The sequence below is a fragment of the Eptatretus burgeri genome, chromosome 11 (assembly GCF_056783735.1).
Source record: "Eptatretus burgeri isolate ZD-2024b chromosome 11, Ebu_testis_v1, whole genome shotgun sequence".
Classification (NCBI taxonomy): Eukaryota; Metazoa; Chordata; class Myxini; order Myxiniformes; family Myxinidae; genus Eptatretus; species Eptatretus burgeri.
The window spans coordinates 3,081,216-3,104,906 of NC_140971.1; the positions used below are offsets into that span (position 1 = coordinate 3,081,216).

General features: G+C 48.8%; 2 protein-coding genes across 10 annotated transcripts in view; one reads left to right on the plus strand and one right to left on the minus strand.

Annotated features, from left to right (window-relative positions):
- The window catches only part of SPEN (spen family transcriptional repressor), a 123,981-nt gene extending 108,978 nt beyond the window's left edge, over positions 1–15,003 (minus strand). For 3 of the 9 annotated variants that reach the window (XM_085847722.1, XM_085847728.1, XM_085847721.1), the window contains exons 1-2: positions 3,480–3,667; positions 2,215–2,565 (exon numbers count right to left, since the gene is read on the minus strand). In XM_085847722.1, the coding sequence (XP_085703848.1) occupies positions 2,215–2,565; positions 3,480–3,613 (485 nt within the window). In that variant the 5' untranslated portion in view covers positions 3,614–3,667. Of the gene's footprint in view, positions 1–2,214; positions 2,566–2,874; positions 3,378–3,479; positions 3,671–3,853; positions 3,961–14,721 lie in introns of those variants that run through there. The other 6 variants (XM_085847725.1, XM_085847724.1, XM_085847723.1 and 3 more) reach the window with 6 other exon arrangements.
- A 1,219-nt stretch (positions 15,004–16,222) lies between these two features.
- CROCC (ciliary rootlet coiled-coil, rootletin) overlaps positions 16,223–23,691 on the plus strand; it is a 144,995-nt gene continuing 137,526 nt past the window's right edge. Inside the window, exon 1 of the mRNA XM_085847735.1 lies at positions 16,223–16,276. The gene's annotated coding sequence lies outside the window, so the exon portion shown is untranslated. The remainder of the gene's footprint in view (positions 16,277–23,691) is intronic.

Consider the following 23,691-nt stretch of genomic DNA (forward strand, 5'->3'; position numbering starts at 1 on the left):
TTCAATGAGTCATAATACCCTGCGGGACAATAAAGAGCAAAAGCGGTATCAAGTAAAAAGACTAATAGAGTTAAAAAAAAAAAAATGAATTAAACAAGAAAGACTTGAATGTAGTCGAGCAGATTGGTACCTCCGTCTGAGCGAGCTCAAGACTAAGGCACCAGCAGCTATTGATGTCATGAGAAGGTTGTGAGAAATGACAATGCTGATTGATGCCTGACGTTTCCACCCAACGAACGAGCGATTGCGCAAGCAAGCGTGCACCAGGTGTTGTAGAAAGACAAACCATGCGTCTGTGTATGTATATACACACACAAAAACCTCCCTGGGTGGGAGGAGGAGGGGGAGAGCAGGCTGGCTGCACACGCCTGTGACAGACAATGAGACGCGTCATCTTAATTATCACCTTGTTGCTGAAAATGGAATGGTGTGTGAACAAGGCCAGCATGTGGTAAATGACACTATATGTTGGCGTCCTTCATATATATATATATATATATATATATATATATATATATATATATATATATATATATATATATATATATATATATATATATATATATATATATATATATATATATATATCGACACACACGCACGCACGCACGCACGCACACACACACCACTATGTGATCAAGAAGTCAGAAGTTACCCTCAGTCTCACATTCCACACGAGCACGTAATTGGCTTTCTATGCTGCGGTTCAAGTCGAGTCGGTTGGCATTTCTAACTCGACGAATCAACATAAGACCGAACCTGCAGAACACACTTTGTTGCATAACATCGATAAGGCTTTCAAAACTGGCTGTACAAACAAACATACCACAAAGCAATTTGCTCACAACCTCAGACAAGAGCTTGTGCGATCAAAGGTCATGAAAAGCCAGGTGAAAAGTGCTTAAGTTCGCGATTGTAAATTTTACCGACATTTAAAGAAGGGCAACCGTTTGAGGTTTTTAAATCGTGGTCCAATGACGGACAGTGTAACGAACATGGGTTATTAGAGCAAGCCTTTGCCAGGCAATGCCAGCTGGCCTAGAGCTAGCGACAGCACATGCGAGAAAAGCACCGCGACCAAGACGCCGTGCCAGACAGCCATGTTAGGCCAAGAAGGGGGACAGAGGAGGTGAGCCAAAACTCAGGGCTCGTACTGACCTGTCGTAGGTGACCTAAAATCCAAAGACAAGACATAGCGTGATGCATTTGTCGCTTAGAGCACCGCAAATCCTCCGACCTGGTAGCCTTTGTGCCGGTTTTGTGAGCATAAGGCTAGACCCAAACGTAGCCGTACTCCGTCCGCAGTTAAAATCCACCGCTAGTCACCAAATCCAACAGGATAACAACATCCAATGGCGTGAAGGACCTCGACGGGTCTTGAGAGAGCTGCCACCAGAACATACATCCGAGGAGAACATTCCAATGACACGAGACTCCCATTGCTTTGTGACCCCCGCCGGCGCCAAGTTTCGAGGGTCCCGCACAGTGATTTGACCTCGGGCGCACCATGCCAAATGAGGCTAACCCTTAGATCCACGCGTCCCACCTCCAGCAGTAATCCTGCGTATATGGGACAAAGATGAGGCAATGGTCAAAAAGTTCATCAAATCCTGATGGCTACTCAGCTACGTCGTAGGTTCCGGGCCTGGGCCGGTTCTTCTGGCCGGCAAGACAACCCGGGAAGCAATTTCTTACAAAGCATCCGTCGCTGGCAGAGCCAACCTTTCCCATCCATCAATCCCAATCCAACGTCAGGTATCCGTCTTCATGAGGTGGTATTCTTTGTATCCGATAGTACCTACCCACGATCCAACCAGGTAATCCCATGGCCTTTAATCCCGCAGGCAAAGTAGGTCGGTGCAGCAATGGCATAATCCAGCAATCCACGCATAATCCACCTCGAGCGGACGCCTGTATACATCCAGGGTAGCTTGTGTGCATGAGTCGGAGAGAATCGGGGAGGTTGGGGAAGGGAAGGAAGCCGGCAGGCTCAAGCCTGGATCGATGACACGGGCTTGCGTGGGAAACAGTGAGGGTTTAGGGAATGGATTGAAAAAGGAACAGCCAGAGGTCTATTGCAAGGAGCTGTGGAGTGCGAGGACAAATTGAACGGAGGGAGGGGAGGGTGGATGGGAACGGATGGAGGAAGCGATCATTATTCCAGGGAGAGTAAGGGGCTCATGACCCCAGACAGCAAAGTCTCGATGTACTTACCCCTCGATTCTCCCACGATCATATCTCAGTGACACTCCACCGCCGTTGCTGCTGCTACCGCCACCACCACCATACCCCCCAGTACTGGATATTGTAGCTGCAGTACGAAAGGGGGCTGTTGACTCACGAGCACGGCCCCCCAGTGAGCCCAACGTGTCGTCGAGACCCCGCGCCGCGCTTGGGATGGTGCCCGGCTCATTGTAATCCGTGCGAAGGTCGCGATCGCCCATCTTGTTGGCGGCATTGTGTGCTTTTTGCGCGCTCTTAATGTCCACAAAGTCCACAAAGGCCGCGACTCCCCCCTCAGAACCACGCTTGGGCAGGATCTTCACGCTCTCCACGCGCCCGTACCTGCAACATCATAGACAAATCGCAAAGGCTCACCTTCTCGGAGATAAAGCACAAAGCACCGACATTTACAGTGCATTTCAAAATGACATGCATGGCCACGGTGGCACAGATCGTCGGTTCCAACTGAGAACACATCGAAATGGTGACCTCGGGTCTCACACCAACGGTCAACTACATGGAATCATGGAATTAAAAAGAGCATTGCAGCAAAATGACGGTTCGGCAACTACAATGATCACAGCACGACGGTTGCTCTAAAGTCCAAAAGGTTACAAAAAGTCAAGGCACTTTAAGTAAAAGTCTCTTCACCTTTGTTCCATCGTCACTGTGCTCAGCACTCTGGTACGGGATCTACCTCTCCGTGTATCTTCTCGCCTCATGGCTTGTATCGTTTTGTTTGTTTTTCATTTAAAAAAAGTGACAAACGAGGCGAATTTCATGTGTTTTTCCCCACGTATTGAAATACAGTCAATTACTTCTCAAGAGAAACCAAGCATCTCCAAGGACTAGATATTATTACATGAGCAACAATGACGTCAAAAACAAATAAATAAATAAACAGAAAATAAAATGGAGAGAATGAAATGGCAGAACACAACGCTTGGCTCCAGTAGCACAAGCATCGGTGAAAGTCGTTTCGAATCAGAACCCCTCCTTTGGTTCGGGACCTTGGCCCAAATTGCTTTCAACTTTCTTGTGCCGACGACGTCTCGTTTCAAGAGCGGATTGCTCGCACCTTACGATGTTCACAGGATTTCTTTTAAACCGCATCAACCGATTTTGTCAAAAGGAAAACTTTCCACGGCAAACTACTTCGAACCAGAAACCCACGCCGTTGCCACCACCTCAACTAGGGGTTACTAACAGCCTCTCAACCAGCTGCCGATGGGGAACATCTGGAACGCATAACATACCATGCAAGTCGAGTAAAGGCCTGACTGTTGACATTAGCTTTTGCATGCTCCATGTTACTGCCCAATGAGCCAAGGGTCAATGTCCATGGCAACAGCCAAATCGAAGGGCACTGTTCCAACTTGGATAAGGTCATGACAAACTTGGTTTGAACGCGCAAGGATTCTATTATAGGGATGCTTGGAGAGCTGATGTGTCGTGAGAAAAATCTCCATTGTTTCAAAGCTTTAAGAAGGTTGGGAGGGGGGAGGGGGGGTAAGAGTTGTACAAATGGAATGACAATCCCAGCACGGAGTCGAAGCACACAACACAAAGCAATAAAAACAAGCGATAACAATCTTGGCAAACGGCATGCGAAGCAGGAAATGGCGTTTACAAAAGCCTCGCAGCCAGGCCCGAGCAAAGTGCTGGCTCGAAGCCCACGACACCGAGCAGAGCCGCCGCCTGCCATAAGAGCGTGCCACGCATGCCAAGCGCTCGCAGACTCGTTCCCACAGCCAATGGGAAAATCAATCAGCACCGCCCCCTTTACCCGCACTCCCTCCGAAGCACCCCCCCCCCATCCCAACCCTACTCGAGGCGTGGGTCTGGGAACGAAGCAAGGTCGCGCAAAATGGAAGCCAAGCTGCAAATGCCACCATTACACATCGGTTTGCACTCGAGCTGCGAAGCACCGCAATGAGAAAGAAATTGCGAAAAGGCTTTTTGCCTCTTGCGAAGCGGGGAAAAGTTGTTCCTGTAAGCAAACACAAAAGCAGGGACATTTTCATTTTTTTAAAGAAAAAAAGAAATTGAACTCGAAAAAAATCCTTCGAGTGATTATTTCATGAAATCGAATGAAAAGAACGTGGACAGTAAACACTGATGGAACCACAACACCAAGCAACCTTCGCAATGAGGACGAAGAACGTGCCGTCGATAACAACCTTTGGGCCTGAGAGTAAATTCAATGTTTACCATCACAATTACCTTTTCCTATATATCCTCCAGAGTTCATGAGAAACGGATTAATAACGTCGAAGGACATCTCCCCAGAGGAGGCAAAGTGTCACCACACGGTATCACGGCAGCATCCACGTGAAGCATGCCACAGAGCCGTGTGCGCGCATTGTGCAAGCAACGGGCAAGGCAATTAGATCCTAATTATAATACTTTGTGTCCAAATGAATGCGTAACAATCGACTGCGGAAGAAGCGTGCCACTCGTTAAAGGGTGGTGTTCCACGTTATCCGGGTCTCGCACAACGATGTCCCGAACGCGTATTAACGGCCAAAACCAACATTTCCGCTTCCGCTTGCAAAGCGAGGGGGGACCGAGGGGTTTAGTTTGATCAACCGAAGGTCGATAACGTATACTAGCTGCCGTGGGAAGCGAACTAAAGCTGATGCTTCAGGCGTTTTCTCGTCGTCGGAGCAAGAGTTCATTGGAACCTTGCCGTTCATTGTACCTCCTTGCTCCGATGAAGGGTTAACGCCCAAATGGGCGATACTTTGCTTCCCACGACGGTTAGAACCGCCTTGGTAAAGAACATCCGACTTAGCGCCTAGTCGCCGACGCAGACCGACAACGCCAAGCGTCTGCTCCCCGTCCACCCAAAATACATTTGGGTCACTCGGCACAATGGTCTTGTTTAATTATCATTAGTATTCGTTTTCCATTATTTGTTCCACCTGAAGTTCCAATAATAAAAACATTTCAATGTTTGAATTTCAACTAATCCTACACCGAGCTGTTGTGAACCATTTTGACGTCACGCCCATTTGGCTCGTTCTACCCCCAATTGCAGCGTGACCCAGTCATTCAAACTGGAGGACAAAATGGCCATTTATAAGGATCATCCGTACTTCGTATGTATATGCACTGTAGTTCAGGGGTTGTTGATTTTGTTGGATGACATCTATACTATACGATGACCTGCATTTAAAGATTGCAGTTCATCAAGGATAACAAGCACGGGTGGGCCCGCCATTTTACAACCGCACCACCGGTCAGGGCCAATCGTTTGAATGACTCCATTTTCTTTATTTTCACTACAAACCATTTCTTCAGGTTGGGGAATTTTGCACGGCATCAGTGAGAAAGTGTGTCCTGCACTACAACGGTATTGTTTTTTTCCAATTAGGCCTAATCAACGGGAGAGAGGGGGGAGAGGGGAGAGAGGGGAGAGAGGGGAGAGAGGGGAGAGAGGGGAGAGAGGGGAGAGAGAACCTTGCAATACACAGGGTCCAACAACGCAAATAATAACTCGCACGTCGTTTCGAATCAAATAACAAAACGCAGAACACCGTCCGCGTTTAAACACAAATGCCCGCACGACACTTCTGAACACACCTTCATGCCAGTGACAGACACAGTCGCTGAACCTACAATCTACGTCCTTATAATCGAAAGAACGCTCAACTCCATCGATAACCCTTACTCATCGACCAGGAAAAGTCGCACACCGTTTCTTACTCAGGATTAGCCATCGCCTCCCCTGTCTTCAAAACAAACATCTGGACGAACATGATGTTCACCTTGGCCTCGCCAAACAAATTCCAAGGACAAATGGAATAATTAACTTTCTTTTCCAAACCAGAGAGTTCAGAGAACACCTTGCCCCACACAGTTTCGAGAAAGAGGACATAGTAACAGTTACCCCCATCCATTTTATTTTTTTGTTTTTTGGGGGGCCAACTTAGGCTCTGATTCACAATCTTGTCTGAATCTCATCGTTCCTGCACCCTCAGAAAATTTGATTGGTTGCGACGGTGTAAAATTTTGCCCAAGTACTGCTAAACAAAAGGTGTTTTTAACAATGTGTAAACTAGGTGAATTATGTTGGACAGTGTTCAAACATATAATTCAGTTGAAACAAAATATTTTAAAGGCTGTAGAAAATAAAATAAAATAAAAAAACAAAAAACATTAAATCAGAAGTTTACCGCCATTGATGCAGCGTCTCTTACACCACCTTATTCAACACATTAAATTAGTCATTCATGCCTGTTGTTTGTGTCCATTATGAAGTCCTTAAAAACTACGTTTGAATTATTTTCGATTTTGTTTCACTCAGACAGGTAGAAAGACAAGCAATTGCTGGATTACCACAAGGTGCGCAAGCAGGCTCAGGACGAGACAGACAGACTTGGAGTTTCTCGACAGACAGAGTGAACCGTACGTGACTTTTGAAACAATGCATTGAAGGTGAAATGAGCTGCAAAGCCTCTCTCACCATCTGCGACTCGGTTCTGCTTGACGGTCACTTTTAACCTGCCATTACGAGCACTCTTTCATCGATAAAAGAGTTCGACAATTTCAAAATGGTTAATTAGAATTGTTCCGATCCTGATGCATGAGATTCACAGAAATACATCAATACGAGAAATATTCGTACATGACGGGTTCGCACCAGTTCCTGGTTGTACAATTAGATCGCAGTGGCCGTCGTTATAATACACATACACGGACGCTTCTCCCTTCACCAACAGATGCAAAAAAAAAAAACCACAAACAGTTCAATTTCTCTTGTGGCCCCAGAACCAAACAAAAATATGTATACTGTTTGACCCCACTATTGGCAAGGGATACGTTCCTGAAAAATGCCGCAAATGTAGGGGTTCACGAATGTCAGGGCATTGTATTCTTTTGGTTTGCTGGTTTTTAAACATGGTCCAGGCTCGTTGAAGAGCGATAACACAGAACAAATCAGGACACAACATAACAAAGGGAACAGCAGAAGAAAGATGAAACAACAGCAGGTGGAGGGAGAAGGTAGTACGAGATGGACAAACAAGGGATGCAGGTAACGATGAGGGGTAAGGAAGAACGCAGAGGGTGGACAATATGGATAAAGAAACAAAATTGCGTTTCACCAGTTTGTGATTCTGGCAAGGCCTGAGGAGGGGGAAGAGGCTGCCCGTCTGTCAGAAGGATGAGGGATGTCACGGCAGAGAGTGGAATCATCAGCAAAGAGATGAAGAGGATTTTCCGGAGAGTTCAGTGAGATCATTGATTAAGATTAGGAATAATATGGGGCTGAGAACACTGCCTTGGGGTACTCCAGCCTTGACAGGGAGAGGAGATGAAAGGGTTCAGTTGAGAGCCGCACGTTGACTACGAGAGTGGAGGAAGTCAGCAATCCAAGAGTGGAGTTGGCCTTAGATTACAGAGGCAGACAGTTTGGAGAGCAAGGCAGGATGCCGACTGTATCAAAAGCTCGAGATATGTCCAGACCGATGGACCTGATCTCACGTCTGATATTGAGGGCCTCCACCATTGTTCGGAGAGTAGAAGCAGCACATCCAAGGTGGAGTGACCAGGTCTGAATCCAAATTGATGATCTGAGATGATTTTGCACCTTTTTTATGCAATGCTGCGATGTTGGCCGATTTCCAATTTCGCATGTGGATATAGACCAGTCCTGAAGTGTTCAAAAATAAATAAATAAAAAACTTTGAAGAAGCAAGTCACACGTGATGACCCATGAATACATACACGGGAACCGTGAATAGTGATGTCTGACAGTACTTATAACAGCCCTCACAACCCTCTCCATCCTCCCAAGCATGATTAATAGTAAATATCATAATTTTAAATTTGCCATGTGCTTGACAAGCCCCAGATTATGACCTTCCCATCGGTGTTAACAAGCACAGAGATTTGGGGAGAACACGCCCATCTCCGAACCGTTGGCCTTTCACAGCCCACATTGTCGGGGATATGCAGACTTACGGGCTGCGACAGATCAACTGTTTGGATGAGTTGATCAGAAAGTTCAACAAATCCTTGGTTGTGCAGAGGCACACTACTTCCTCACACGCATGTTTAGCTTCTCATGCTACAATCCCAATCGTCCAGGCTATGAGATTATATATATATATATATATATATATATATATATATATATATATATATATATATATATATATATATATATATATATATATATATATATATATATATATATATATATATATATATATATTACATACGTACATATACAGTGCCGAAAGATTTGGGAACACCCCCTTTCAAAATTTTTCACCTTTTGTTGCCTTTTAGCTGGAATTAAATTGCATTAAATCAAACTTTTTCCACCTCAATTTACACATCGTAACAGACATCTTCCAAATGAAAAACAAATTCTACAAACTTCAGATAATTAATTGAAACTACAAAACTAGAATATCTTGGTTGGATAAGTGTCAAGCCCCATGAGTTAATTCTTGGTGGAAGCACCTTTAACAGCAATTACAGCTGTGAGTCTGTTGGGAAAGGTCTCCAACAACTTTGCACACCTTGATTGGACAATATTTTCCAATACTGAATGGAAAATTCTTCTGCACAAAACTGTTAAAGCTCAGTCAAGTTGTGTGGGGAGTGTTGATGGACAGCAATGTTCAAGTCATGCCACAGATTTTCGATTGGATTTAGGTCGGGGCTCTGACTGGGCCACTCAAGAACATTTATCTTTTTGTTCCTTAACCACTCCAGTGGAGCTTTGGATCATCGTCATGCTGAAAGGTGAACTTCCGTCCCAATTTCAGCTTTCTTGCAGAGGGCAGCAGGTTTTCCTCTCGGATATTTCTGTATTTTGTTCCATCCATTTTCTCTTCTATCCTGACAAGTACCCCAGTCCCTGCTCATGAGAAACATCCCCATAACATGATTCTACCACCACCTTCCCTTATAGTAGGGATGGTGTTCTTTGGGTGATGTGCTGTGTTGGGTTTGCGCCAAATGTAATGTTTTGCCTTTCGGCCAAAAAGTTCCATCTTGGTTTTGTCGGAGCACAAAACTTTTTACCACATGGCTTCAGAATCTCCGGAGTGGTTTTCTTGCAGACTTCAAATGTGACTCAAGATGGGCTTTTTTGAGTAAAGTTTTCCTTCTTGCCACCGTACCATACAGGCCAGACTTGTGAAATGCTTGAGATATTGTAACATGTACACGGTGACCAGTCTTTACCATAAAGGCATGTAGCTCTTTCAAAGTTGCCATTGGCCTCTTGGTGGCCTCTCTGATCAATCTCCTCCTTGCTTGGTCATCCATTTTGGAGGGACGGCCTGATCTAGGCAGGGTCTTGGTGATACCATACGCCTTCCACTTCTTAAGGATCATCTTGACTGTGCTCCAAGGGATATTCAAGGCCTTTGAAATATTTTTATACCCATCCGCTGATCTGTGCCTTTCCACAACTTTATCCCAGAGGTCTCTTGAAAGCTCTTTGGTACTCACGGTCGAGTCTTTGCTGTGGAATGCACTCCCCAGCAGAGGAAACAGACAGGAACAGATGATTTTATTCCGAAATAATCATAATCATGACAATTTAACACAGGTGGAGGACAATTCACTTGGTCTGTGATTTTGAAGGTGATTAATTACACTTGAGCTAATTTACAATTGTGAAATGGTTGGGGGGGGGGGGTTGTGGACACTTATCCAACCAAGATATTCTAGTTTTGTAGTTTTAATTAATTTTCTGAAGTTTGTAGAATTTGTTTTTCATTTGGAAGGTGTCGGTTAAGATGTGTAAATAAAGGTGGAAAAAGTCTGATTTCATGTTATTTAATTCCAGGCTACAAGGCAACAAAAGGTTAAAATTTTGAAAGGGGGTATTTACAGACGATTGGCACTATATTAAATATACATATATAAAATAAGAAGAAGAAGAAGAAGAAAGACCAACCAGATCTCTCACCTGTGTATGGAGGGAATAGCCAATCAGCTCTCACCTCATCAACTAAACCCAGGTGGCAATGATTATATAAATTAATTAACACCCCCAATGCTCCTCGAGTTGAAACTGCTGTGTAAAGCAACCACAGCGCTTACCTTGTGTAGGCCTTCTTGGTTGCTTTTCGCAGCAGTTTCAGCTGGAGGAGCATTGGAGGTGTGTGTATATATATATATATATATATATATATAAATATGTGCATTTCCAGGCCACCGCGATGGACCTCGTTACTTGGAGTTTCTGCACATGTTCACAGAAACCCAGAAATCTGGGGCAGGTTACGTCATTTTGAAATTTGCATGTTGCTTATCCCGACTTTACGCTCTGTGCATGGGGTAATACGTTTTCCAAAGACGAGTCCATTTTTCACCACCGACACAGCACTCAGTGTCATGGAGTACGCTATGGGCTGGGGTTCCAACATCCCATCTCACGCTCATCACCGTGACTTTATTATCAGTGCTGTGCTGAGTATTATCAGTGTTGCTCATAAAGAGGCCAAGTGAGGCAGGGTCTGCTCCTCTTTCACTGCACACACCATCTATCTTACTCCAACAATGTCTCTTTGCACTCCCAACACTCTTTTAGAAATTCTCCTCTCTCAGCAATCCTACTCGATTGCATGCTTTCAGCAACAAGCACCCTCCTCATTAACCTGCCCACATGCAAACTTCTCTCTCCAATTCCTTTTTGATATTCTCTCCTACTTTTCAAATCACTGTTCCACATATATCCAATCAAACTCTTTTCAAGCTCGTGTTACCTCACCTACTTACAAACAATTTATTTTTACTCAACCTCTGTGTACTTCGTAAAAATCCTGACCTTTCCTTGCATTCCATTTAGACATTCAACCTGAGGCTTACACTGGGCGTGACTTAGATATTTGTAGGTGCGGCTCATCGTCGCATACATTACACCACACCTTGCATTTATAAAAGTATGCAGCAAGAGAAATATTAAAGGAACCCTTTCTATTCCTCTCCCTGTCAATGCTGGAGTAGCCCAAGACAGTGAAATCGATCACACACGCACGCACGCACATGCACACGCACACGCACACACCACAGGGGTAAACTCTTGGACAAACCACATTTCAAACCTGGGCATCCTCTGTCATGCAAAGTCCTTCATTGGTACACCTGAGCTCCTATCCAGCTGCAAGGCTTTCATCTGCAGCCTGATGGAGTACTGCTCTCCCTTCTGAGCTGGCTCCCCTGCTTCACATCTTGCAGAGCTTGACACTGTGGAAATCAAGGCTTTCAAGATCATGAGAATCTCCGGGCCTATCACTTCGCCATCAACGACAAGCTCGTGGTCTCTCTGTCTTATTCTGCCTCATTTCTGGTTTTGCACCATCTGCCCTCTCTGTGCTCTGTGCTCTGTCCCACTGCCCCCCCCTCCCCCAGTATCTGCAGGATGCACATGGTGCACCAGCAACCCCCTCCAAGTGAAATTGCCTAAACCCAGAACCACCGCTCACCTACACTCACTGGCTCTTCCTGACATCTTTGTTCTTTGTTTCTTTCACACTTCTTTCTACTTTTTCACATTTCTCTTTATTCATTTTAATTCTTGCTTTTTCTTTTCTTTCATCTCTTTTACTCTTTGTTTGTCTATCTGTCTCAGAGAAGTGAATTCTTGCAGAAAGTTTTCTGTAAGGCTCACTTGCTGTGCCTGGATGGGTTTGAGGGGGGTGGAGTATCAGCTGCTGAAAGCCGAATCCTATCCAGGTTCCTCCTGATGACTCCAAAGCAGTGCTTGGTCTTCCGTTTGCTTATTCCTCTCTTTTCCCACTTGTGGAACCACCTTCCACACTCTCTTTGATCTCATTCTTCCCTCCCGGTCTTCAAGACAGCTGTACGGGTTCCTTCTGATAACTTCAATGAACACCCCCATCCAAAGCCATGATCTTTTCTACACCCGTTTACACCACACCCACCACTCCGAGAATTTGGCTTCTGCATCCATCTTGTCCACATCTTGCATTCTACCCCAACCCTCATCGTTACGTACATCCCTCGTTTGTCCGTCTCCGTCTACCTTCTCCCTCCGTCCTGCTATTGGCATTTCCCCTTTCTCCTGCTGGTCCCTTTGTTATGTTCTGTCCTGATCTGTTGTGTGTCCGAGCTCTTCCACGAGCATTGAGCATGTATATAAAAAAATATATACATTTTAACCACAACAGAGCAGCACTCAAAACCATCTTCTGAGACTGTGGTAAGCATCATTTTCAGCAACGTTGTCGCTAAATTGATGTCACACGAGCATCGACGGCCTGCTAAGCACAAATGTGTACACAGCCAGGCAAAAAAAAAAAAAAAACCAGGTTTAAAACAAACTGAAGAGCCAAACACAATATTGAAAGGGCGATGTACCCAGAAGAGGAAGTGTTGTGTAACAGATTGCACATCCACTTTTGGAAATGAGACGACAACTATGCAGTGAGTGCACAACGTGCAGCCATTGGGGAATCAAGCAGAGCCTTCGCAACATGTCGAGGGACACACAACAGGAACGAACACCAAACACGGAATGTGATAAAACCGTACGGTCCAGTTGTAACCACATACTGGATATTCGTGGTACAAGTCGAACAAAACTACTCCTTTCACGTCATGTGATAAATTGTCCAAGAAACGATCGAAGGGCTCGACTTGATGTTGCTTCCAATTGCAGAATTCGAATTTGAGAAAATAATTCAGTTCCAAAACCATTTCCTCGCTACAAGTGTATTTCACGTGACAAACGCTCACCTAACAAGAACAGTGGAGGTGATGGCAGCTCGAGCGTGAGAACAGGCCGAGGACAGCCATCGGCGAGAGAGTCTGCCGGACAGAATCTCCTTTGAGATTTCTTATCTGCCGATTTCATCCGTTATGTGATCGAGTTGACCTTTGCATTGCTCATTATGTGACAATTTGTCCCAGCTCGTGTTGCTGACTTTCATTGACATTTGCGATACGTATTGTTCTTTTCCCTTTCCTCGCGACAATCAGCCTTGCTATTACAACCAGAGTTGGACCTGCACAAGGATGCTGTCTTATCTTTTCTTTTACGAGACATAAAGACTGATGAAAGAGCTGGACACAAATGGCACCTCGAAGACACACCAAGGCATGGAAGAGTACGTACGAGTGGACAAGGTACAAAGTTAAAAAAAAAATAAAAATAGAAATAAAAATAACCCAGCAAAAAAGAAGTAAAACCAGAGGTAAGGTTCATGCATGCAGAGAGTGGTCAGGGATACACATGTCAAAGACAGGCTGGCGGGGAGTCGGGTACACGTGTCAAAGACAGGCTGGCGGGGAGTCGGGTACACGTGTCAAAGACAGGCCCACGGGGAGTTGGGTACACGTGTCAAAGACAGGCCCACGGGGAGTCGGGTACAGCTGTGAAAGACAGGCCTGCAGGGAGTTGGGTGGCCACGGAAAGCGGAGGCCGTGGGGAGTCGGGTGCCCGCGGAAAGCGGAGGCCGTGGGGAGTCGGGTGCCCGCGGAAAGCGGAGGCCGCGGGAGTCGGGTACACGTGGAAAGTGGAGGCCGCGGGAGTCGGGTACACATGTCAAAGACAGGCTGGCGGGGAGTCGGGTACACGTGTCAAAGACAGGCTGGCGGGGAGTCGGGTACACGTGTCAAAGACAGGCTGGCGGGGAGTCGGGTACACGTGTCAAAGACAGGCTGGCGGGGAGTCGGGTACACGTGTCAAAGACAGGCTGGCGGGGAGTCGGGTACACGTGTCAAAGACAGGCTGGCGGGGAGTCGGGTACACGTGTCAAAGACAGGCCCACGGGGAGTCGGGTACAGCTGTCAAAGACAGGCCTGCAGGGAGTTGGGTGGCCACGGAAAGCGGAGGCCGTGGGGAGTCGGGTGCCCGCCGAAAGCGGAGGCCGTGGGGAGTCGGGTGCCCGCGGAAAGCGGAGGCCGTGGGGAGTCGGGTGCCCGTGGAAAGCGGAAGTAGGGAGGGTGTCAGTGGAGAACACACACACACACACACACACACACACACACACACACACACACACACACACACACACACACACACACACACACACACACACACACACACACACACACACACACTATTATGGGTGCCATGAAACGAGGGTAAACTTGTGAGCCTGTGAGCACGGAACGTAGTGCCCTCCGTGCGGTTCAGACTCGGTTTGCTGTATCTTTACTGACAAAGACTAAACGGCACAAAAGGACGTGGAGGAACGAACGTCTGGAGCTTGTGAAATGAGGAAGAACGCGCAACACCACGGCCATTCGAATATCGGTTACACTGGCACGGCTCGGACAGACACGGCTCGGACAGACACGGCTCGGACAGGCTCGACGCCGGCACGGCTCGGACAGACAAGGCTCGGACAGGCTCGAAACGAGCCCGGGTTCGACAGACAAGGCTCGGACAGTCAGGAGGCCAGGACGGGTCGAGTTGGCGCGGACAGACAGGACAGTAGTACAACTGAGACATGAGGCACGGTGGACACTCCATTCCTGGCGGGACAAGAGCTCTCGACTCACCGCTTAAAATGTTCAATGATTTTCTCCTCACGGACGTTCTCTGGAAGATTTCCCACCCACAAATGTCGCGTTTCTCGCACCATCTCTCGGCGCTTTCTCGAACTCGAGGGTCGAGGGAGGGGCCCACGATGGGGGACGCGAGCCCTGAGCGGGAGAACAAGCCTCCGTCCCGGATCACAGGCGGCCCGGTCGCCTCGTATCGACCGCGTTGTCGGCCATGAGAACGTGTTGCGTCATCACGTGAAGATGTCAAAAATCGTCCAACGTCACGTGACGCCGCCGTGTTATGCGTCTTCACGCGTCTCGTCATGAATGACGGCAACACGCAATGACGTCAGTCATGACCTTCTTCTTCTTCTTCTTTTTCTTCTTCTTCTTCTATAATGGCCACCATGAACCCATCTTTTTTTGTGCGATCGGCCGGGCGAAGCTTATCCCAAGTCTTCACGAACCGGCTGGCCAGGCCTGACGTTCGACGAACAGGGATTTGGCCAGGGTGCCGGTGACGGCTCGCCTCCGCTTCTCGAAGGACACCATAGGATCTTCAATGTCCACCAACGAATCCTGGCAGAGGGGGATTCCTGTTTAACGTTCATCCGAGGAATGACACGCACAAACCTTGATCATTGATGCCTGTGAAACACCGGGGTGACAGTTTTAGCTGCGTCGGGATTCGAATCCAGGCTCGACAGGTTCGATGCGAGCGTACTGTACATACCTCGACTAGGCCTGGAGCGTACTGCACACACCTCGACTAGGCCTGGAGCATACTATGCACACCTCGACTAGGCCTGGAGCATACTATGCACACCTCGACTAGGCCTGGAGCATACTATGCACACCTCGACTAGGCCTGGAGCATACTGTACATACCTCGACTAGGCCTGGAGCATACTGTACATACCTCGACTAGGCCTGGAGCATACTGTACACACATCGACTAGGCCTGGAGCATACTGTACATACCTCGACTAGGCCTGGAGCATACTGTACATACCTCGACTAGGCCTGGAGCATACTGTACATACCTCGACTAGGCCTGGAGCATACTGTACATACCTCGACTAGGCCTGGAGCATACTGTACACACATCGACTAGGCCTGGAGCATACTGTACATACCTCGACTAGGCCTGGAGCATACTGTACATACCTCGACTAGGCCTGGAGCATACTGTACACAACTCGACTAGGCCTGGAGCATACTGTACGCACCTCGAGTAGGCCTAGAGCATACTGTACGCACCTCGACTAGGCCTGGAGCATACTGTACACAACTCGACTAGGCCTGGAGCATACTGTACACAACTCGACTAGGCCTGGAGCATACTGTACGCACCTCGAGTAGGCCTAGAGCATACTGTACGCACCTCGAGTAGGCCTGGAGCATACTGTACACAACTCGACTAGGCCTGGAGCATACTGTACGCACCTCGAGTAGGCCTAGAGCATACTGTACGCACCTCGAGTAGGCCTGGAGCATACTGTACACACCTCGACTCGGCCTTCCAGTCAGCCCGACGTTCTCCACAGTATTACTGAGAACAGACGGGAAGGTTAGTTGGAGCACGGGGAAAGATCGACCTCGAGAGTGAACGAAACCAACGGTGGGAGTTTAAATGGACGAGCTTGGAGTTAAACAGCCTCAAGTTCTCGGGTCTTGGTATCTTGGTTTGTGATATTTTCCCGCCATTTCTTCTTGTGTTTTTCTTTCTTTTCTTCTATTTTTTGCATTTATCTTCTATTCTGACGTTGTCGGTCTCAGATACCCGGTATACTCCCTGACGGGGACTTCTTGTGGAACCTGATGAGTTCTGGCAATGTTCAGGGTGCGGGAAATAAACGTGGGTCTGGTCATGGCGGCCTGGTGGTGAAGCATCCCCGAACAATGGCAGCCTGATCGAGCAACAGGAGGAAAGTGTCGAAGTGGCTGGACTGACGTGGACGTGCACGAGTGGTGGCTGTACCGCGGTGGACGTGCACGAGTGGTGGCTGTACTGACGTGGACGTGCACGAGTGGTGGCTGTACTGACGTGGACGTGCACGAGTGGTGGCTGTACTGACGTGGACGTGCACGAGTGGTGGCTGTACCGCGGTGGACGTGCACGAGTGGTGGCTGTACTGACGTGGACGTGCACGAGTGGTGGCTGTACTGACGTGGACGTGCACGAGTGGTGGCTGTACCGCCGTGGACGTGCACGAGTGGTGGCTGTACCGCCGTGGACGTGCACGAGTGGTGGCTGTACCGCCGTGGACGTGCACGAGTGGTGGCTGTACCGCCGTGGACGTGCACGAGTGGTGGCTGTACCGCCGTGGACGTGCACGAGTGGTGGCTGTACCGCCGTGGACGTGCACGAGTGGTGGCTGTACCGCCGTGGACGTGCACGAGTGGTGGCTGTACCGCCGTGGACGTGCACGAGTGGTGGCTGTACCGCCGTGGACGTGCACGAGTGGTGGCTGTACCGCCGTGGACGTGCACGAGTGGTGGCTGTACCGCCGTGGACGTGCACGAGTGGTGGCTGTACCGCCGTGGACGTGCACGAGTGGTGGCTGTACCGCCGTGGACGTGCACGAGTGGTGGCTGTACCGCCGTGGACGTGCACGAGTGGTGGCTGTACCGCCGTGGACGTGCACGAGTGGTGACTGTACCGCCGTGGACGTGCACGAGTGGTGGCTGTACCGCCGTGGACGTGCACGAGTGGTGGCTGTACCGCCGTGGACGTGCACGAGTGGTGGCTGTACCGCCGTGGACGTTCACGAGTGGTGGCTGTACCGCCGTGGACGTGCACGAGTGGTTGCTGTACCGCCGTGGACGTGCACGAGTGGTGGCTGTACCGCCGTGGACGTGCACGAGTGGTGGCTGTACCGCCGTGGACGTGCACGAGTGGTGGCTGTACCGCCGTGGACGTGCACGAGTGGTGGCTGTACCGCCGTGGACGTGCACGAGTGGTGGCTGTACCGCCGTGGACGTGCACGAGTGGTGGCTGTACCGCCGTGGACGTGCACGAGTGGTGGCTGTACCGCCGTGGACGTGCAAGAGTGGTGGCTGTACCACCGTGGACGTTCACGAGTGGTGGCTGTACCGCCGTGGACGTTCACGAGTGGTGGCTGTACCGCCGTGGACGTGCACGAGTGGTTGCTGTACCGCCGTGGACGTGCAAGAGTGGTGGCTGTACCGCCGTGGACGTGCACGAGTGGTTGCTGTACCGCCGTGGACGTGCACGAGTGGTGGCTGTACCGCCGTGGACGTGCACGAGTGGTGGCTGTACCGCCGTGGACGTGCACGAGTGGTGGCTGTACCGCCGTGGACGTGCACGAGTGGTGGCTGTACCGCCGTGGACGTGCACGAGTGGTGGCTGTACCGCCGTGGACGTGCACGAGTGGTGGCTGTACCGCCGTGGACGTGCACGAGTGGTGGCTGTACCGCCGTGGACGTGCACGAGTGGTGGCTGTACCGCCGTGGACGTGCACGAATGGTGGCTGTACCGCGGTGGACGTGCACGAGTGGTGGCTGTACCGCCGTGGACGTGCACGGGTGGTGGCTGTGCCCCCGTGGACGTGCACGAGTAGTGGCTGTACCGCCGTGGACGTGCACGAGTGGTGGCTGTACCGCCGTGGACGTGCACGAATGGTGGCTGTACCGCGGAGGACGTGCACGAGTGGTGGCTGTACCGCCGTGGACGTGCACGAGTGGTGGCTGTACCGCCGTGGACGTGCACGGGTGGTGGCTGTACCGCCGTGGACGTGCACGGGTGGTGGCTGTACCGCCGTGGACGTGCCCGGGTGGTGGCTGTACCGCCGTGGACGTGCACGGGTGGTGGCTGTACCGCCGTGGACGTGCACGGGTGGTGGCTGTACCGCCGTGGACGTGCACGGGTGGTGGCTGTTCCGCCGTGGACGTGCACGGGTGGTGGCTGTACCGCCGTGGACGTGCACGGGTGGTGGCTGTGCCCCCGTGGACGTGCACGAGTAGTGGCTGTACTGCCCTGGACATGCACGGATGGTGGTGGTTCGTGCAGCCACGTCTGGTAGCATTCCTGAGGCCATCAGAGTTCCATTGACCACATTGTTACCACAACGTATTCGTTTGAGTTCCCTGAACCCCAATGGAATGTCTTGTCCCGAACTTTTTAATTGGCTGTGACTGATGACTTTCCTTCTGTTAATCATGTCTAACTATTGTTACGAATCTGGAACCCATCGCACACAACAGCCAGGGTCCCTGTAGAACAGTTATATCAGTAAGTGTGTGTTTATAGTTAGGGCCCCCTACCTGTGTCTAACGGGAATCACGTGTGTGCGCTGCGGAGATTCGTTTACAACAACAACACGCCTTCACCTCGCTTCCTCACACCGACGCCATTGTCTGCATGCCTTCGACCGTACAAGGGCGGAGTTTCCTCGGCCACTGGAGCTCCGACTCCGCCCCAGAGAGATGGAATGTTCCCCGCGACCAATGAGAGGCGAGACGTCTCAGACTTCGACTTTCTCACGAACCCCAGACCAATGGGAGGCGAGACGTCTCAGATGGCGATCCTTCCCATGACACTCCAGCCTGCAGGAGAAATGCAATGTAAGAAACGCCAGGGCCTTGGAAAGAGCGTCAGGGTTGGGCGATCGGATTCGGGGTGCCGGACATCCACTCGTCTGGTCTGGTCGGCTTGGCATCGATCGGGTTCAAGGTGCCGGAGATCGACTCGTCTGGTCTGGTCGGCTTGGCATCGATCGGATTCGAGGTGCCGGAGATCGACTGGTCTGGTCTGGTCGGCTTGGCAGCGATCGGGTTCGAGGGACAGAAGTTCGACTCGTCTGGTCTGGTAGGCTTGGCAGTGCTCGAGTCGTCTCTCGTCTTGTCCACCTAGCGTCCAATGCTTTTCCTCCGTCCTTGGTGCTTGGAGTTCTGAGTTCGAGTCCCGTCGAGCCGGATCGTGGAAGACCACACGAGGTGGACAGGTCCAAGCGCAGGCTCTGGTCTCCAGCTCCCTGTCCTCGAGCTGGAAGACTTAAATAAAGACCATTGGGGTCCATTTCTGCGTGTGTGTCTATGTGTGGGCCCGTCTATAAGTAAGAACTGTGAAGTGCTTTTTGCTTGTACATTGACTGCATTTATAAATATTCGGATAACTCTGCCCTTACGTGCTCCCCTCATTTCCCTATTGTTTAATAAATATCCCCATTTGTGAAATGTATCAGCTCATTCGTGTCCTTTCCTCCATTGGCTTAGCGTACTGCGTGTTGGAAAATTAGCAAGGCCGTTGTTTCGCCGTAAGGGGACATTTGGACCGACGGATCTCGGTGACCATCCGCTCGGGTCACACACGGTTCGAGTACGCTAGCGGCTCGTTCCGTAGGGGTGCCGTCGAGGGTGTGGAGACTCGGTAAATCACCACGTGGATATCTTGGTATTTTGAAAATCGGCAAATAACCCTGTACCACGTGGCCGAAATATTGATGCTTCACGGTCCGATAAGGGACCCGTATTCTCCGGAGTTTTCCGAAGAAGTACGATTTACATACCGGGTGATCGGTGGAGCCGACCCTACTGCTCCACCTTGCTGCTTCTGGACTCCGTGTCATTTTCCCCTGACAAGGTGGAGACCTTGCTCTCAAACCTCGACTCAGATTCTGCAACCGGTCCAGATGGCATCAGCCCTCGTGTCCTAAAATCCTGCTCCTCTGCTCTTGCTCACCCTCTCTCTGTTCTATTCACCCTCTCATTTGCTCAAGGTTATCTACCATCTGCTTGAAAATTAGCAAGCATTACTGCCCTGCATAAAAAGTTGCAAAAACAGATCCCTGCAACTACAGACCAATCAGCCTTCTCCCAATCATCAGCAAGGTTATGGAATACCATCATCGCTTCAGACATTAAATCCTTCCTCTTCTTGAATAGCTTGATTTCCAATCATCAATTTGGATTCAGACCAGGTCAATCTACCCTGGACTTGCTGCTCCTACTTTCCCAACAATGGATGGAGGTCCTCAATGCCAGACTTGAGATCAGAGCCATATCGCTAGACATATTGCACACTTTTGATACTGTCTGGCACCCTGCCCTGCTCACCAAACTCTCTTCCTATGGTATCCAAGGCAATCTCCACTCATGGCCCGCAGACTTCCTCTCCTGTCACAGTCAACGTGTGGCCCTAAATGGAGTTCTTTCATCCCCGCTTCCTGTCCAGGCTGGAGTTCCTCAAGGGAGCGTTCTGGGCCCTGTTCTTTTTCTGGTTTTCATCAATGATCTCTCCGACTCTCTGGAAAATCCTCTTTCTCTCTTTGCTGAAGACTCCACCCTCTGCCGTACCATCTGTCATCCATCAGACCGGCAAACAGCAGCTTCGCTCTCTGCAGATCTGGATAAAAGCATCTGGTCAAACACTTGGAACATGTCTTTCAACCATGACAAATCTCACACTCACTGTGTCTCTCTGAAAGGACTGTCTGGAAAACCCCACTATCTACTTTCTCAACAATCCTCTTGAAGAAGTTCTTTCATTCAAGCTTTTGCATCTCACTATCTGCAATGATCTTTCCTGGGAAAGCCACATCTCCAAGCTGCCCTCCAAAGAGTCGCTAACTGGGCATCCTCCGTTGTGCAAAGTCCTTCCTTGGCACACCTGAGATTCTAACCGCAGCCTGATGGAGTACTGCTCCCACCTCTCACCTTTCTTGACTCTATGCTGTGGAAACCAATGCTTTTAAGATCATTGGTATCTCCTGCGATTAAGCTGCGTCTTTGGGTCTCTCATACTCTCACCGCAGGCAGGTCCACACGGTGTTCTTTCTGTCTTCTACCATCCTCTCTCCAGTCTCGCACCCCCTACCACCCACTCTGTCTGTGATCAGTCTTCCCCATATTTCCGTAGGGCGCTCAAGGCCTGCCGCAACCCCTTTCTGGTAAAACTACCAAAATCACGAATCACTGCTCACCACTCTTTCATTCCTCTTTTTCCCCGCCTCTGGAACAGACTCCCACACTCTCTTCAATCCCACTATTCCCTCCAGGTCTTCAAAACAGCTGTTCATCATCATCTCATATCTTCCCCCATCCAAAACAATGATCTTTTCTACCCCCGATAATCCACCCAAGCCCACCTCCTTCAATTCCCCTGCTTTCCTTCCTGAAAGTCCCTGTAATGTCCATCTTCTCTTCGCCATGTTCCCCGTCCCATCCCCATCCCTCTCCCTTCCACAGATATCCTATTGTCTCCGTTCCTTACTGTTTGGCGCTTCCTTCTCCCGCCACTGTCATCTACTCCCTTTGTAATACATTTTGTGTGTTTGCTCTTGTATAAGCCTCGACAATGTACACAAAATAATAAAGAAATTAATTAAAAGAGGTCAACGATTGACCGTATCCTTGCTCTTCGGGTCTTCACCAAACGCAGACGAGAGTTTCGGCAGGGGCTGCTTGCAGCCGATGTTGATCTCCACAAAACATTTGATTCAATGATTTGTGATGACCTCTGGAGGATTCTCGGTCTTTGCGAGGTGCCACTAATGATGATCGATCTGATTTCTGGACTATACTCTGGAACTGAGCGTGCTGTGAGATGTGGTGGTTCAATCTGCCACTTATTTCCAGTTGTTACTGGAGTTCGTCAGGTGTGTGTACCGGCCCCCACACTCTTCAGCACTTGTATGGACTGGATTCTGGGGAGGATGTCGGAGAGAGCAAGCTGCGGTGCATCATTTGGGAATGTCAAGATCTCTGACCTTGATTTCGCAGATGATGCAGCCATCCTTGCAGAGACGCTGGATATCCCTGTGTGGGCCCTCGAGATTCACACATATGACGTCATTGGTCACATAGTTTGGCAGCCATATTGGAGTTACCCTAAAACCTATAAAAAAATCTTCTTCTCCATAACAGCTGGACAGATCGAGGGGAATCTTCACACAAATGTTCCCCAAGCCTTGGGTGTACAAGTTTGTTAAGGAATAATTGATAGGTCACATGGTTTGGCAGCCATATTGGATTGAAGAACATTTTAAATAATGTTTTCTCTGGAACTGCTTAATCAATTGACGTGAAATCTCACAATTATGATCTTGGTGTTATGAGGAATATGTTTTAGCTTTCAACTTGATCGGACACATGGTCTGGCAGCCAGAAATATTTGATTTTTAACCTCCGCCATCTTCGAAGATGGATGGAGGTTACTGTTTTCACCCCTTTCTGTTTGCTTGTTTGTTTGTTTGTGAACAGTATTACGGAAAAACTCCTCGACGGATTTCGACGAAACTTGGTGGGGGGGGGGGTTAAGTATGGTCCAAGGATCATGCCATTAAATTTTGGACTTGGTCCCCCCCCCAAAAAAAAAATTGTTAGAGAAAAAGTTTTTTTTTTTGCATTTCTACATGTTTTAAGTGATTTCCAACCCCCACCCCCCAAAAAAAATTGTTACCCCCCCCAAAAAATTGTTAGAGCAAATTTTTTTTTTGCATTTCTACATGTTTTAAGTGATTTCCAACCCCCCCCCCAAAAAAAAAAAAAGAGAATTTTTTTTTTTTTTGCATTTATACATGTTTTAAGTGATTTCCAACCCCTCCAAAAAAAAGTTACCCCACCCCAAAAATTGTTAGAGAAAATTTATTTTTTTTGCATTTATACATATTTTAAGTGATTTCTATCCCCCCCCCCCAAAAAAAAATTGTTTGAGAAAAAAATGTTTTTTTGCATTTTTACATGTTATAAGTGATTTCCAACCCCCCCCCCAAAAAGAAATTGTTACCCCTCCCCCCAAAAAAATTTGTTAGAGCTAATTTTTTGCATTTCTACATGTTTTAAGTGATTTCCAACCCCCCCCCAAAAAAAAATAGAGAAATTTTTTTTTTGCATTTCTACATGTTTTAAGTGATTTCCAACCCCCAAAAAAATTGTTACCCCCCCCCAAATTGTTAGAGAAAATTTATTTTTGCATTTATACATATTTTAAGTGATTTCCAACCCCCCCCCAAAAAAATGTTA